Source organism: Hesperophylax consimilis, chromosome 20, assembly GCF_061612785.1.
Source record: "Hesperophylax consimilis isolate HC1 chromosome 20, BYU_Hcon_1.0, whole genome shotgun sequence".
NCBI classification, from domain to species: domain Eukaryota; kingdom Metazoa; phylum Arthropoda; class Insecta; order Trichoptera; family Limnephilidae; genus Hesperophylax; species Hesperophylax consimilis.
Window position 1 is genome coordinate 5,729,476 of NC_142855.1, and position 16,653 is coordinate 5,746,128.

The window sequence follows — 16,653 nt, forward strand, 5'->3', positions numbered from 1 at the left end:
CCTAGTTCCTCTAGCTGTTGACTCGCCATATTTTACCACTAAAATAAAGTATCTCTTATCTAAACGTTCTCCATTCCAAGAATAATTTGAGATTATGAGATAGGTATGTGAAGTGTATTTATGTGTTACAATATATTTGTATCATGACTTATAACGGTGATATCGGATTTTTTTGTCCCTCCGCTGCTCATCTCACTAGGAAATCCCTGTGTCGAGATGAGCACATTACCATTGCAATTTTATTTAATCAAATAAGTAAAGTACATAATACATACATTTATGGATTAAATGGAATATGGACATTCGAAGGGATGATGACCGAATGTAAGAATCTACGATAAGGGTAATCCAAAATCACTACTCACAGCTACTCTGGAATTTTTGACGATTTTCTTGGATAGATTTAACGAACCTATACTTTTTTTATATTTTCATTGTGCATATTATAAAGCAACGGAGCTCTATAAGAAATATTCCTTTGTCCAAAGAATGTTCTGTTATTCATTAAAGAAGAACCCAATCTAGTAATGCGCACTTGTTGTGATCTTTTGGGAGAATAAATGTTGCTGAAAAATTTGCAGAGAGCCTTTATTATTTACAACTGCCTTACCGACATAAGTTTTCTTTCATTGTACAATAACTGTGACGAATATATTTTTTTAATTAATTTTTGTGCTACATTTGAAAGCTCTAGGGTAGTCTTGTGTGAAAAACCCCAACAGACAACATTATATGAAAGCATTGTTTGAATAAGCGCGTGGTATACAGTTTTTAATGTAACTATGTCCAATATATTTCTCAGAGTCTTGAAGATGTAGGCTAGCTTTCTTATTTTGTTTGTTAATACAGTAACATTATTGTTCCATTTTAGATTTTAATCAATTATTTAGCCAAGATATGTGATTGTATTATTAAATAATTATTCGATTTACATTAAAAAAACTAGTCATTCTCAAGAATACAACACAATCGCTAAAGATGTTCTTACAGCGGCAATCTCGGCTCATCTATTTATAAGTGAAAATAATTACAAATTTTCTTTTCTTATTTCCCATTCCATCGTGATTTTTCAATAGTATCTTTAATGCATTCGTTTATGGTATCGTTGTTTTAGATGCATTGTATGCACTTCACAAAGTGTCCTTAATGTTAAAGAAATAAGTTTATGGCAGCAATGTGCGGAGTCACCAGTGTGGCGGTGATGTGTGTATTTATGTAATTTACGGTGGCTGCCTGTACCGTAAATCAGTGTTCAAGGAGTTTGGATGATTGAAAAAATAAAGGTCTGCGGTCTTGGTTGAATTTATTCGGAGAATGAATTTACAATTTAGACGAACGCGGAGACGGTGGTAGTGGAGAGTGGTGGTCTGGTCGAAAGTTGGAACTAGAATGAATGGCGACTTCTCTTCCCGCTCTCGCCTAGCTCGTCCGGGGCGTCAGGCGGCGGAGTAATTTGAAAAGTGTTACCACATGTGGGGTTGGATAAAATAGTCCCACATACCTCCCCACCAGCGTCTCCACGCGATACAAGGAAATATAGTATATATTTACAACAATGGGTGAACACTGATTTACGGTACAGGCAGCCACCGTAGATTACATAAATACACACATCACCGCCACATTGGTGACTCCACACATTGCTGCCTTATTGGTTGGATGCTAGTTGTGAGAGATTGTCATCGGGTAGTGCGGTAAATATGGCCTGAATGTGTTGCGGGAGTCTTTGCAGCCAAAATACGCCTACGATTGGGCTCTCCGATAGCCCGGGACCAGTGAGTTCATGGATGAGTCGAAGCAGTCCAGAAAGTTTCCTGTCCTCGAGCTGAAGTCCGGTAGGAAGACGAGTGAGTCGCTTTTCTTTAGAATCTTGTAATCTCTCGATGAGTGCTGATTTGAGATGAGTGTACTTGTCTGCTGCAGGAGGATTAATAACGACGTCGCTTACGGTCGTGAGGGTCTCCATATCCAAAGCAGCAAAAATAATGTTGTACTTGGTGAGATCATCCTTTACTCTCGAGTTAGAAAATTGGCTTTCAGCTTGTGCGAACCAAAGTGCAATGTTGTCGCGCCAGCACGCGGGTAGTTTAACCGAGACAGAGTTTATTGTTGTGTCCATTGTGGAATTATTACCGTGGATTTCGTTCGATGTCTGGTTATCCTCAAATGACATATTGTTTTAATAATACGGCAAGCAATAGGCAGTATAAGATAGGCAGATGTAGGTGTAAAAATAGCAAGGAAACAAAAGCAATGACGACAGTAAATTTAGGTTTTGAAAAAAAAAAATTAAAATTCAAAAAAGTTAGATTGATGGTATCCGAAAATTTCAAAATCCCTTAATCTAGAGTGCATACAATGTAAATAATGTAAATGTACTGTGACGAGTTCAACTTGTCTGGTCTTTTAATTTAATAAACATGTAACAATATTGTACACTTGCAAAATTTTTTTTTTAATTATTTTAGAATGTTCTTATTCGGAAATTTAGCTGTAAAATCACTGTATGTAGGATTAATTATGGTTCGTTACTTGGTGTTGATTACTGGGCATTGGTTTGTGGTGGATGTTACGAGGTCCGTAACTGGAGTTCTGCCTGCGTAGTAAATCCGGTAGATTCTTGATCTGCGATGAAATTGATGTTGGTCTGCAGAAATTGTTGCGTTCTGCGGTGAATTTGATGCCTTGTCTGCAGCTGCTGGTGCGGTGTTTCACTGAAATTGAGATTTTTTGGCACTATACTATTCGAATATACGAGTTTTTTGGTTCAGATTAGTGGGTATATTTGATATACTTAAGTATCAGAATTGGTGGGACAATAATGTTTTTTTTTTTAAATGTGCTTTATGATTCGACAATAAAATTCTATTAAATATACTGGACTTAAAAATGTAGAAAATGAGATTGGAAGTTACTTACTCAATTGTCCAGGCTTCCAGCTTCAACGTTCGACCTACCGTGTCCACTAAATATTATTATCACCCAAAGAAATTTCAGGGGTCACCAATATGGCAGCAATGTGTGGAGTCACCAGTGTGGCGGTGATGTGTGTATTTATGTAATTTACGGTGGCTGCCTGTACCGTAAATCAGTGTTCAAGGAGTTTGGATGATTGAAAAAATAAAGGTCTGCGGTCTTGGTTGAATTTATTCGGAGAATGAATTTACAATTTAGACGAACGCGGAGACGGTGGTAGTGGAGAGTGGTGGTCTGGTCGAAAGTTGGAACTAGAATGAATGGCGACTTCTCTTCCCGCTCTCGCCTAGCTCGTCCGGGGCGTCAGGCGGCGGAGTAATTTGAAAAGTGTTACCACATGTGGGGTTGGATAAAATAGTCCCACAATGGGCTTTCTAAGGCAGTGTTCCGCAATTTTTTTGTGTTCAAGGTAGGTACACCTATATAACAAGAAATTTTAGAGGTACACCAAAGAAAATAGGAATTTTTATTTATTACTAAAATTAATATACCTAATATGAAAAGATGTTTAGTGAGAAATGTGAGCCTGTTTAACTGAGCAGAGGCGATTAAAATTTGGAGCAATCGTTGATAAGGCTGCTCTTATCTCTGGCGTCGAGAAGAATCCAGATTAACTAATAAATAATAAACCGCCTGACCTACTTAGTACCTACTCCCGAGTTATGTACTTGCAGCCGAAATCGTAAACAAAACAAAGCAACCTACCTGCTTCAAGTATTCAATACGATCGCATACGGTCTGGTATATTACGACAACTCGCCAGAAGGTTCGAGTCTACCGCCTATGCGTAATTGCCGCGCTGCCGAAGCTTTCCGAAAGGCCCAGACTGTGCGAGTGCCTCGGATTTAGTTGCAATATCACCTACCTACTACCGTCGCCGGCTGTACAGTATAAATAAGCCCGACGCAGCGAGCAGCCAGTATTAAGTCTCTGTTACCGCCGGCTACTACTACAACCGCACTACGGAATTTCGACCCAGTTTCGCGCGCATTCCATAGCATAGTTAACGCGTGGATATTACGTCTGTAAAATCAATTTTTAATTTTTCAATTAACATTGTTTATAAATTTAATTTAGATTAAATTTGATAATATTATTATTAAGTTCTGCAAGTATTTTAGTTTTTTATTATTGTGACAGCTGTTTCGGCTTACAAGGCCATTTTCAAACTGTTTCAAATGGCCTTGTAAGCCGAAACAGCTGTCACAATAATAAAAAACTAAAATACTTGCAGAACTTAATAATAATATTATCAAATTTAATCTAAATTAAATTTATAAAAAATTAAATGGAGTTCTACGAATTAAACACAAAAACAATAAATAATATAATAAACATTGTACCTGAGTTGAGAAGTTCTTTTGTTTGTTCAAGATAACCACAGTAGCAAACTCATTTTTTATATGCAGCCAAAAATGTGCTAGGTCTACTTTGGAAAATTTTTGTTTTTATGTCCGATCAGTTTTTAACTCTATGAATCAATTATCCGATGAAGATTTGACACTGACGAAAGCTGACAAGGGTAATACAGTTTTAATCATCCCACGAAATGTATATAATGAAAAAGTGAAAGACTTCATTAATAGTGATAATTTTGTAATTCTGAATAAAGACCTCACTAACAAGTACCTAGAAAATGTTAAACAAACACTTAAGGCATGTAAAACTAAAAAATTCCAAGATAATTCATATCACCAGGTAAAAATTTTAACTAAAAACCCCAAATCTCCAAAATTATATGGTTTTATTAAAATTCATAAAATTGACAACCCAATTAGACCAGTAGTATCATGTTGTAATGCCCCAAATTTTATAATATCGTCATTTATTACTAAAGTGTTTAGTAATACCAATGTTTTCACTCCTAAATACACAATTAAAAACTCATTTACATTAGTAGAAGAATTGAAAGATTTGGTTCTCCCTAATAATTGCAAACTCATTTCGTTTGACGTGGTTAATTTGTTCCCTAATGTTCCCATTGGGGAAAGTAAATGTTTAATATCAGACTTATTAAATACTTCTAATTTATACAAAGACTTTATAAATGATCTCATGTCGTTATTTAATATGTGCCTAAGTCAAAACTATTTCCAATTTGATAATGTAATATTTCAGCAAAAAGAAGGTTTACCTATGGGTGCTCCCACTAGCCCTTTGATTGCCGATATATTCATGAATAACTTGGAGAGTAAAATACTTGCCGGTAACTCACCACTTATAAAAAACGTCTTTCTGTGGAAAAGATATGTCGATGACATATTTTGTATATGGACCATGGACAGGCACGGAACGTCAACTCAATTCCTTCCTCAACCTTATAAATTCTTTTCATAAACATATTAAATTTACATTAGAGATAGGCATTACTTCATCCTTAAACTTCCTAGACCTATCCTTATCTCTCATAAATAATAAAATCGATTTTAACATCTTTCGGAAACCTACCTACACCGATATTGTCATACATAATACATCCAATCATCCTTTTTCACACAAACACTCAGCATTTCACTCAATGGTCCATCGCTTGGTCACGATTCCATTAACTAATATTAATTTCTCTAACGAATTATCAATAATTAAAAAAATAGCGTCTAATAATGGATACGATCCAGATTTTTTTGATAGAATTTTAAGTAAAAAACTAAAACAATTAGCAGTTAAAAACTTGTTATTCGCGACTCCACATAATATTAATAATAATAATCTTCCTTTCCAATGGCGCCGTATTCTATTCATTAATAATTTTTCTTCCTGCAGTATAGTTAACCTTCCTTCTGAAGTCAAACCGGCGTTTTATACCAACAACAATTTAGGTAAATTTTTAGTCAATTCTAAAGATACAGATGACACACTTAGTCATGCAGGAATTTATAAATTAAATTTTAACAATTGTCCAGCGTTTTATATCGGGAAGACAACGCGCAATGTCAACATTAGGATTAAAGAACATCTTAGATGCCTAAATAGCAATGGCTTTTCAGAGTTTGCCAATCATCTGATTGAAAAAGATCATACCTTCAATAAAAGCACCGGTGCTAAGATTCTCCATAGAAAAGACCATAGTGACAAATTGAATAACCTAGAAGCACTCGAAATAAAGAAAGCCATTAAAACCAACAGTTTAATTCTGAATAATCAATTAGATTTGTCAAAAAGCCCAATACTGGGTGTTGGCACCTAGCATCGTGCTACCTACCTTTATATCCTTTCTAAAATTATTGTGGCCTATCGACCTCTCCCCTCCTCTCCTCTCCTATGCCGACGTTAGTTGAGTAAAATTATTCGTCCTGTCAACATCGTTTGATTACGGAGCCCCCTTTATCGACCGTGTCGAAATCAAAGCCATCGTGAGCTCGCGCATGGTGAAATTTGTGAATTGTTGTGAACCAGCGCAAAGAAGGATTTGAAAACCGTGGAAGAATAGAAAAGGGTAAGTCGGCATTCCGAACCTTTCCAATTCTTATTATTCCGCGTTGCGACGGTGCTATATCCGTCCCCAACATTGGTCATTCGAGCCTGATAATTTATATTAATTGAAAAAATTGTGGTTAATTTAATTATTTCAAGGTTAAATTGTTCATAAAAGTTGATCTATGTGTAAAATTCGCGTCAGCCGTGCTGTTCGCGAAAATTGCCTGTAGGTAGTAAAAAATACTTAACTGGTGACAAATTTGTTAATATTTAAAATAAATTGTTGTATTCACTCGGCATTTTTGTGCAGATTAATTTCTCAATACAATGGCTGAGAAAAAAGTACTTTTGTTGCAATCCCGACGTGAGCGAATAGTATCTCGTATTCGTATCACGCAAGAGCTCATAGCGAGCACTTATGATGATAGTAAGAAAAAAGATACGTTTCTTGCTAGATGTGAAAAGTTAAAAGATTGGTTACAAGAATTTGAATCAGTTCAAAACGAGATTGAGGAACAATTACTGTCATTAGACAAGATTACAGAAATGTCAGAACTAGGAAACATTGCGAATAATGTTGATTCAATGTATTTCGAGATCATGCAAATGAAAAGCGTTATCACTAGTAATAATGAAAATTCAATTCCAAAAACGGCAAGTAATTCGGTGATTCGTGCACCAGTGATAAAGCTGCCCACTTTTGATAGTAACATTAAAAGTTGGTGCTCATTTCATTCATTATTTAAAAGTCTTATACATGACAGCAATGCATATACTAATGTAGAAAAATACCATTATCTTTTATCGGTAATTACAGGGCTGGCACTGGCACTTATACAATCATTGCCTCTTATTGAAGAGAATTATGACATTGCCTGGAATATTCTGGTAAATCAATACCAAAATTCTAGAATTCTTTTCACGCATTATGTTGATGAAATTCTTAATTTCAAAATATTACAAAACGAGTCTGCGTCAGGTATAGCGCGGTTACTCAGTACGTTTCAAGAGAATTGCGCCGCTATAAAGGCGATGAAGATAGAAAATATCTTTGATAAATTTGTTGGTCATATTATAATACGATCGATGGATCTGACAACTAAACGTCAATTTGAATCCAAATTGCCCGGTGAAGAGATTCCAGAATTGGATTCAATTTTCGAGTTTCTGAGAAATCAAACGCGAATTTTAGAAATGTTATCTCCGCATACTACAAAAGAGAAAAAAGGTTCGTTTAAAACGTTGTTATCTGCCAATAAGAATGATAATAACCTTCATTGTCCATTATGTAAAGGTGCACATTTTCTTTACAAATGTGCATCTTTTACATCTTTAAGTCCCCATCAAAGGAGGGACAAAATAAAAACTTTGAACCGTTGTTTCAATTGTTTGAAACAGCACCATGTAAAAGATTGTGTATCAAAATTTACATGCCAGGTTTGTAATAAAAAACACCATTCAATGTTGCACATTGCCGCCGAACCATCGGGCGAAAATGAATTTAATAATTCAAGTGCAACCCTGGCCGCAACAACGATTCCGAGCGTTTCTACCGTTTTGTTAGGAACTGTACAACTTGAGGTCCGAAATCAATATAATGATTATATACCTATCCGCGCCGTCGTGGATTGTGGGAGTCAAGTCTCTCTGATTACGGAAAGATGTGCCCAGCTCTTGGGTTTGTCAATTAAAAAACATCGTATTTCACTGAACGGTTTAGGAAATTCTAGTATAAATTCTTGTCATGGAAAAACAAAATGTTTTATAAAACCTCGAAATAAAAAAGGGCCTATTCTTCAATGTCAAACTGTCGTGATTACAGAAATCACTTCTAATCATCCGTCATATGATTTACCATCGAGTGGAACGTCACAATTTAAAAATTTAAAATTAGCTGATGAATCATATTACAAGTCGGGCAAAATAGACCTTTTGTTAGGAGCTGACGTATACTTGGATATATTTAATAGTGGCCATGAAATAATTCACGGCTCTCCATGTGCTGTAAACAGTGTATTCGGTTACATTATAATGGGGAAGATGGAAAACTCGTCATTTCAAACGCCTTCGTCTTTATTTGTTGAAACAAATTCGTTAAGCAATACTCTTAGAAAATTTTGGGAAATTGAATAAACACCTTCAATTGTGACGAGTAATCAGGACGACGAATTAGCCGAAACAATGTACGCTTCGAATCACTATCGAGAATGTGATGGTAGATATGTTGTACCATTATTAACAAAATCAGAAATTATGCCTTCTCAAAATTCCTTAAAACTTGCGGAATCGCGATTGAACAAACTAGAAATTCGTTTTAAAAGGGATCCCATGTTAGCAATTAATTACGGAAATTTTATACAAGAATATGAGGGTCTGGGACACATGACACGGGTACCTCGGAATTTAGATGCATTCTATTTACCTCATCATTGTGTTTTGAATCCTGACAGTAAAACTACAAAACTACGTGTGGTTTTTGATGGGTCGGCAAAAACCCAACCAAATAACTTATCTCTAAATGACTTATTATTGAATGGTCCAAAATTGCAAACTGAAATTCCACGTATGATTTTAAATTTTCGTTTTCATAAGTATGTATTTACAGCTGATATTTGTAAGATGTATAGGCAAATATTAATTATTCCATCTCAGCGTAAATTCCAAAATATTTTGTGGAGAGAATCTCAGAATGAACCGGTTATTGATTTCGAGTTCCAAACTGTAACGTACGGGTTGTCTAGTTCACCATTCTTGGCCATTCGTACCCTTCGCCAGCTAGCACAAGATGAAGGATCAAAGTATCCTGACGCTGCCAAGGTTCTATGCGATGATTTTTATGTAGATGATTTGGTAACAGGGACAGAAACGATTAGCACAGCCCTCAGACTAAAACAAGATATCATTGGATTGTTAAATCTTGGGAAATTAGAACTTAGTAAATGGCAATCTAATACACCGTCACTTTTGGATCACGTTTCGCAAGAGCACCAGCAAGATGGTCATTCTTTTGATAACGCCGGAACTGATCAAATTGTTAAAATATTAGGCATTCAGTGGAGTCCAACGACTGATAATTTTACCTACAAGGTCGATCTACCTTCAAATAAGATATGCACAAAAAGAACAATTTTATCAACGGTAGCTCGTTTATTCGACCCACTTGGGATCATCATCCCAGTGACATTTTTCGCAAAATGTCTATTACAGGAACTATGGAAGTTAGGTGTCGATTGGGACGATCGTGATGTTCCACCACATATTCATAATACGTGGAGTAAATTTGTAAGTCAACTTTCATTACTTCGAACATTGAATATTCCTAGATATTACAACACGGTGATGACAAGTCGTCTTTTCCTCGTAGGGTTCTGTGACGCTTCACAATTGGGTTATTCTGCAGTGGTATATTTATTAGAGCGTAATAGCAATACCACTCACATCTTAATGGGAAAATCGAAGGTCGCTCCTTTGAAAACCCTGTCAATTCCACGACTAGAATTATGTGGGGCCGTTCTTCTCACGAAACTTGTAAAGTATATTATGTCATCTGTAAAGTTTGCCGAACAAATAGAAAACGTTTTTCTATTTACAGACTCGACTATTGTACTAGCGTGGCTAAAAACGCCGCCATATTTATTGAAAACATTTGTCGCTAATAGGGTTGTACAAATACTGGAAAATACACCAAATGCTGTTTGGAAGCATGTTGTCTCGGAGGAAAATTGTGCCGATTCTGGTTCAAGAGGGCTTTTCCCAGCAGACATTATATCACACCCTTTGTGGTTTACGGGACCAAAATGGCTTCACCAACCAATAGCACTCTGGCCTTGTTCAGCTGTGTACAATCAATCTGACGGAGAAATACCAGAACTCAAAACATGCAACCTTAAAACGTTTGTATCATCTCAAATAGTACCTAATTCGATTATTAGTAAATATTCTTCATTTTATAAATTGCAGAGCGTCGTCGCTTGGATAATGCGTTTCGTAAATAATTGTCAGAAACGTCCTGGTAGTGGAAATTCAAACTCGACTTATCTAAGTTCTCGCGAATTAAATGATTCGCTTATGAAAATCGTACGCATTGAACAGGAAACGTATTTTTCTGTTGATATACGTAATATGCGAAATGGCAGTCCTTGTTCAACGCAAATTCAAAACTTGAAACCGTTTCTTGATAGCCACGGTATTATCAGGGTGGGCGGTCGACTCAAGTATTCAAATTTGTCATATGAAAGTAAATTTCCGATCTTACTTCCGAAAATCTGTCATTTAGCTTATTTAATTATAGATTATTATCATAAACTATATCTTCATGTTAGGCCACGAAGCCTTCAATTCACTATTCAGCGTAAATTTTGGATAGTGGCTGCACGGAACAAAATTCGCTCACAACTGTCGAAATGCATTGTCTGCTATAAAATGAAATCTTCGGTGCTACCTCCCCTAATGGGTGATTTACCTCCCTCTCGAGTGCAACAAAGCCGTGCTTTTTCTCGAGTTGGTGGAGATTTCGGAGGACCTTTCACCTTGAAAGATCACAAACGTAGGGGAGCAAAAACGTCAAAGGGTTATTTATGTCTATTTGTATGTATGGCGACGAAAGCAGTTCATTTAGAGATCGTGTCTGATTTATCTTCTGAAGCATTTATTGCAGCCCTTAGCCGGTTTACAGATCGTCGAGGGTTATGTTCTGAAATCATAAGCGATAACGGAACCAATTTCGTCGGTGCAAATCGGTACCTACTCGGTATAAATAAATTCTTGGCATCACAGCGTGATGTTATATCTAATCATCTAATTCAGAGCGGCATTATTTGGTCTTTTAACCCTCCAGCAAGTCCTCATTTCGGAGGCTTATTTGAGGCAGGGATAAAATCTGTAAAATACCATTTAAAACGGGTGATAGGTGAGACCGTTCTAACTTATGAAGAATTTGCGACAGTTCTCACTAGAATTGAGGCCATCCTCAACTCCCGCCCTTTGTGTTCAATGAGCTCAGACCCCGAGGATGTGAATGGACTCACCCCGGGCCACTTTTTAATCGGTGGATTCCTACTAGGTTTGCCTTAATATGACTTTCTTGACACCACGTCTAATCGTTTAAGTAGGTGGCAACATCTCCAAAAGATGTCGCAACATTTCTGGAAACGTTGGCATTTAGAATATTTAAATACGCTTCAACAACGATCAAAGTGGTGCAAAATTAATCCAAACATTAAATTAGGTCAATTAGTGTTAATAAAGGACGATCGTCTTCCACCGATGAAGTGGGTATTAGGACGAATTATCCACGTTCATCCCGGTAAGGATGGAATAGTTAGGGTAGCTACTGTTAAAACTCAATCTGGTTCGTTGGTTCGACCAGTGATAAAGCTTTGCCCGTTACCGGAAGAATAAAATTATTATTAGTGATAATTCTTAAGATATACATCTAAAATAGAATACGTTTTCATTTTCCAGTTTTGTTGTGTTTTATTTTTATTTTATTTACAATTGGGATCTATATATATTTTTTGTTGTTGTTGTTTAGATGTCTATACTCTAATTCTCGTTTTGTTCCTTACTCAGATTCTAGACCAAAGGAGTTATTAGCAATTTTAAATATTTTTCAAAACCAAAATTTTCGTTATGGTCCAGGAACCATTCTTCAAAAGGTTATACTTAATTTAGTAAAAGTTTTTTTTATTTATTTTGTTTTCTGCGAGGCATTGCGGATACAACTTGAATGAACAATTTACCTATGTATATATTTAAATTTACCTTTTATTAAATTTTGTATCATAATTATTAATTCGTTCAAATTAAGTGGGCGGAAATGTTGGCACCTAGCATCGTGCTACCTACCTTTATATCCTTTCTAAAATTATTGTGGCCTATCGACCTCTCCCCTCCTCTCCTCTCCTATGCCGACGTTAGTTGAGTAAAATTATTCGTCCTGTCAACATCGTTTGATTACGGAGCCCCCTTTATCGACCGTGTCGAAATCAAAGCCATCGTGAGCTCGCGCATGGTGAAATTTGTGAATTGTTGTGAACCAGCGCAAAGAAGGATTTGAAAACCGTGGAAGAATAGAAAAGGGTAAGTCGGCATTCCGAACCTTTCCAATTCTTATTATTCCGCGTTGCGACGGTGCTATATCCGTCCCCAACACTGGGAATATTCCCTGTAAACTGTAAAATTCCCAGTATCCCTTAATCACCTTACAATTATTAATGCCTATTCTCTATTATTATAATATTTATATACACTTATTGTTTTCTTTTAATATATTGTTGTTTCATTTTGGTTTTACTTTCTATTTCCCACTGTATGTACCTATATATAATGACACATTTTGTATTATTGATTAGTTTAATTTTGTACTTTGACGATGCTCGAGTGTAGCGAAACCGGTCGGTCTTGAAATTAATAAAAAAATTCGTGGTTTTAAACAAAAAATATTGTTTTTATTTCATACAAATATGTTTGTTAAAAAAAAGTTTTTCTTACAGGTAATCACTTGGGAATGACATTTTTTATTTGTATTGTTGTAAAAAAGGGAATTAATCTTTTAAATAAATTATATTGTAAATATTTATTGCCTTTGAAATTTGTACCCGCAAAGGCTATGTTACTGCAAACAGCTGGACATTCAGCAGATCTTTACATATTATTGTATTGTCGTTTTGTTATTCCAGGTAGCATTAATATGGAGACTGTTCCGATCCATGCAGGACACCGAGACGATGTCATAGGGGGGATTCATTATAAGGAAATAGACATAGACCTGCTGGATGTTAAAAAGGAATGCTTGGAGCACTCTGAAAGTATTACTCCGACTTCAGGTAAAATTACTTTTGTTGTGTCTGATTTTTTTTTATAATTTTCTTGTTTTTTGAAGATATAACTTATTTAGCTTTATCTACCATCTTTACAGGCTTAATATCGGACCTTAAGACGCATCCTGGAGGAAAATCTTACTCATGTTTCAATTGTAACTACTTTAGCCTGAGCGAGTCAATGTTATCACAGCACTTGCGCACCCATACTGAAGAGAAACCTTATACATGTTCCTTCTGCAGCTATTCTTGTTCTCAAAAGAGAAGTTTAAAACTTCACATGGTTACCCATACTGGAGAAAAACCATATTCATGTGTCTTTTGCAGCTATACTTGTTCTCAAAAGGGAAATTTAGCACGTCACATGCGCACCCATACTGGAGAAAAACCTTATTCATGTTCATTCTGCAGCTATTCATGTTCAGATAAGAGAAATTTAAAACGTCACACGTTTACCCATACTGGAGAAAAACCTTATTCGTGTTCCTTGTGCAGCTATTCATGTTCTGAAAAGAGATATTTAAACCGTCACATGCTAACCCATACTGGAGAAAATCCTTACTTATGTTCTTTCTGCAGCTATTCATGTTCTATTAAGAGAAATTTAAAACATCACATTCTTACCCATACTGAAGAAAAGCCTTACAAATGTGCATTCTGTACTTATTCCTCCTCTAAAAAGGGACATTTAATTCGTCATATGCGTACCCATACTGGAGAAAAACCTTATTCATGTTCGTTCTGCAGCTATTCTTGTTCAGATAAGATAAATTTAAAACGTCACATATTTACCCATACTGGAGAAAAACCTTATTCATGTTCCTTGTGCAGCTATTCATGTTCTGAAAAGGGAAATTTAAACCGTCACATGCTAACCCATACTGGAGAAAAACCTTATTTATGTTCTTTCTGCAGCTATTCATGTTCTGTTAAGGGAAATTTAAAACATCACATTCTTACCCATACTGAAGAAAACACTTGTAAATGTGCATTCTGTACCTATTCCTCCTCTAACAAGGGACATTTAATTCGTCATATGCGTACCCATACTGGAGAAAAACCTTATTTATGTTCCTTGTGCAGCTATTCATGTTCTGAAAAGGGAAATTTAAACCGTCACATGCTAACCCATACTGGAAAAAATCCTTACTTATGTTCTTTCTGCAGCTATTCATGTTCTGTTAAGGGAAATTTAAAACATCACATTCTTACCCATACTGAAGAAAAGACTTATAAATGTGCATTCTGTACTTATTCTCCCTCTAAAAAGGGACATTTAATTCGTCATATGCGTACCCATAATGGAGAAAAACCTTATTCATGTTCGTTCTGCAGCTATTCATGTTCAGATAAGATAAATTTAAAACGTCACATGTTTACCCATACTGGAGAAAAACCTTATTCATGTTCCTTGTGCAGCTATTCATGTTCTGAAAAGGGAAATTTAAACCGTCACATGCTAACCCATACTGGAGAAAAACCTTACTTATGTTCCTTCTGCAGCTATTCATGTTCTGTTAAGGGAAATTTAAAACATCACATTCTTACCCATACTGAAGAAAAAACTTATAAATGTGCATTCTGTACCTATTCCTCTGCTCTTAAGGGAAATTTATCTCGTCATATGCGTACCCATACTGGAAAAAAACCTTTTTAGCCATAAGATAAAACCCATAGCGATTTCATTGCCACATAATTCTAAGAATATAAATAATATTTGCCACATTAATTTCTACCATCGTAAAATTAATAATAACAGTAGCATACAATTACTTGTCCGTACATTCATTGTGCATCTAAGAATTGTGGCTGTTAATTATTGAAACCCATTTCTGTACCCAACCTTAGAATTTACTATGAATTATTTATATAAAAATCTTATAATAATGTGATTTGACTTTCGTGTTTGTCTACGTTGATTTAAAAAATTAAGTTGTTGTCAAACAAGTATTTGTGAATTGTATCGAAATGCACTTTTTTATTTTGTGGAACACAACGCTTGTTATAACCTACGTTTTCGTAGATAACGTTAATTTATATATTTAGTTGAAATAAGCTATTGCTTAACAATAATAACTAAAAGATTAATTCATATTCGTACGCAATATTTTTTTAAATATAATTAATGAGTTCACAGAATATAATCATTTATATTTACTAAAATAATTCGCATAATAACTTTTGACCGCTTTTGATTTTTTTATGTTTCTCTTCTATAGAAGCAGGCGCTCGTGTTTATAAAAGTGGTAAGCATTAATATAAAGAAAAATACGTGTTTTTAATTAATTATGATTAACGGAAATAAGATAATTAAAAAATATATTTATATATAAATAAAATAAATCAAATTTAAATCAATTATGAAGATAATTTCATCATTTTTTTATTTTTACACAGAATTTTTCTTTAATCGCTTTTAGTGGCTGTTTATCGTTTTCGATTGTTCGATATATTCGGGTGGGCTGTTGAAGCATTTTTTCCTCAAATATATGTAAATAAATAGTAAATATATGTTGAGCAAAAGTGGTGTTACATTTTTGTGTTTGATATATATGTTTTTGACAAGTATTACCAAAAGCTTGAAAAGCTCTTATTATGTTTTCTTTTATTATTTTAATAATTAGGTTTTTTTCGGAAAAGATCATTAAATTTGAAACTGTAAACTCTTCAAAAATCTGGTGTATTGGATAATCTCTTGGTTTTTTATTATTAAACTTTGTACACTTTCAACAGCGAGTAGATTTATTTTTAAAACCATCACAAATATTTTTTTAATTGTGGCGATTCTAGGTAAAATAGTAAAAAATATGTTTTTATACATCAACACAGTTCGACAACAAATGCAACAGCAAATTAAAAAAATTCTTTGGTATAGACAGAGAAAACACCTGGAGAAGAGCCGCCTTGCATGTTTTCTATTATATGTTGTATTTCGGATTCATTGGTTTTTTAATAAACGGATAGTGTATTTCGGTTTTGTGTATTACTGGTTGCGGGTTTAGGCATGTGTAGAGGCTTAGAGATTTTTTCAGCGAGATTATTTCCCACTTTAGAAAAATATTTTTTAAAATTGTTTGCTGTTTGTTTAAGGCAGTGTTTCCCACGGTGGGCGGACGCCCCACCGGTGGGGCATAACGCCTCATAGGTGGGGCATAATGCCTCATAGGTTGAGCACCGGTAGGTACTAAAGTCTAGAGCAGTGTTTCCCATGGTGGGGCGTACGCCCCACCGGTGGGGCATACCGCCTCAGAGGTGGGGCACCACGCTTCAGAGATGAGACACGTAGGCATTCCACATAAAGGGGAATACTCATCGGTCATACAAAAAATGCCTGAGATGTACAAAATTGAAATATACGCCAAATTGTACTTAAAATATAATGAGACCCGTTAAAATTTCAATTATTATCTAAAAACACAGAAACTGTGCGGGATGTAGC

General features: G+C 35.3%; 2 protein-coding genes across 2 annotated transcripts in view; one reads left to right on the forward strand and one right to left on the reverse strand.

Annotated features, from left to right (window-relative positions):
* Window positions 1–1,648: 1,648 nt before the first annotated feature.
* LOC149413970 (uncharacterized) lies at window positions 1,649–2,119 on the reverse strand. Its single transcript, XM_089643949.1, has one exon. It carries the CDS (start codon window positions 2,117–2,119, stop codon window positions 1,649–1,651), a length of 471 nt encoding a protein of 156 aa, XP_089500075.1.
* A 9,266-nt stretch (window positions 2,120–11,385) lies between these two features.
* Window positions 11,386–16,653, forward strand: part of LOC149413971 (uncharacterized) — a 28,835-nt gene continuing 23,567 nt past the window's right edge. Inside the window, exons 1-4 of the mRNA XM_089643950.1 lie at window positions 11,386–11,455; window positions 13,074–13,220; window positions 13,640–13,792; window positions 14,186–14,289. Coding sequence (XP_089500076.1) covers window positions 11,386–11,455; window positions 13,074–13,220; window positions 13,640–13,792; window positions 14,186–14,289 — 474 coding nt within the window. The remainder of the gene's footprint in view (window positions 11,456–13,073; window positions 13,221–13,639; window positions 13,793–14,185; window positions 14,290–16,653) is intronic.

What these genes read in the sequence shown, in the direction of transcription:
- LOC149413970 (XM_089643949.1), bottom strand. Translation starts at nt 2,119, where the DNA reads ATGGACACAACAATAAACTCTGTCTCGGTTAAACTACCCGCGTGCTGG.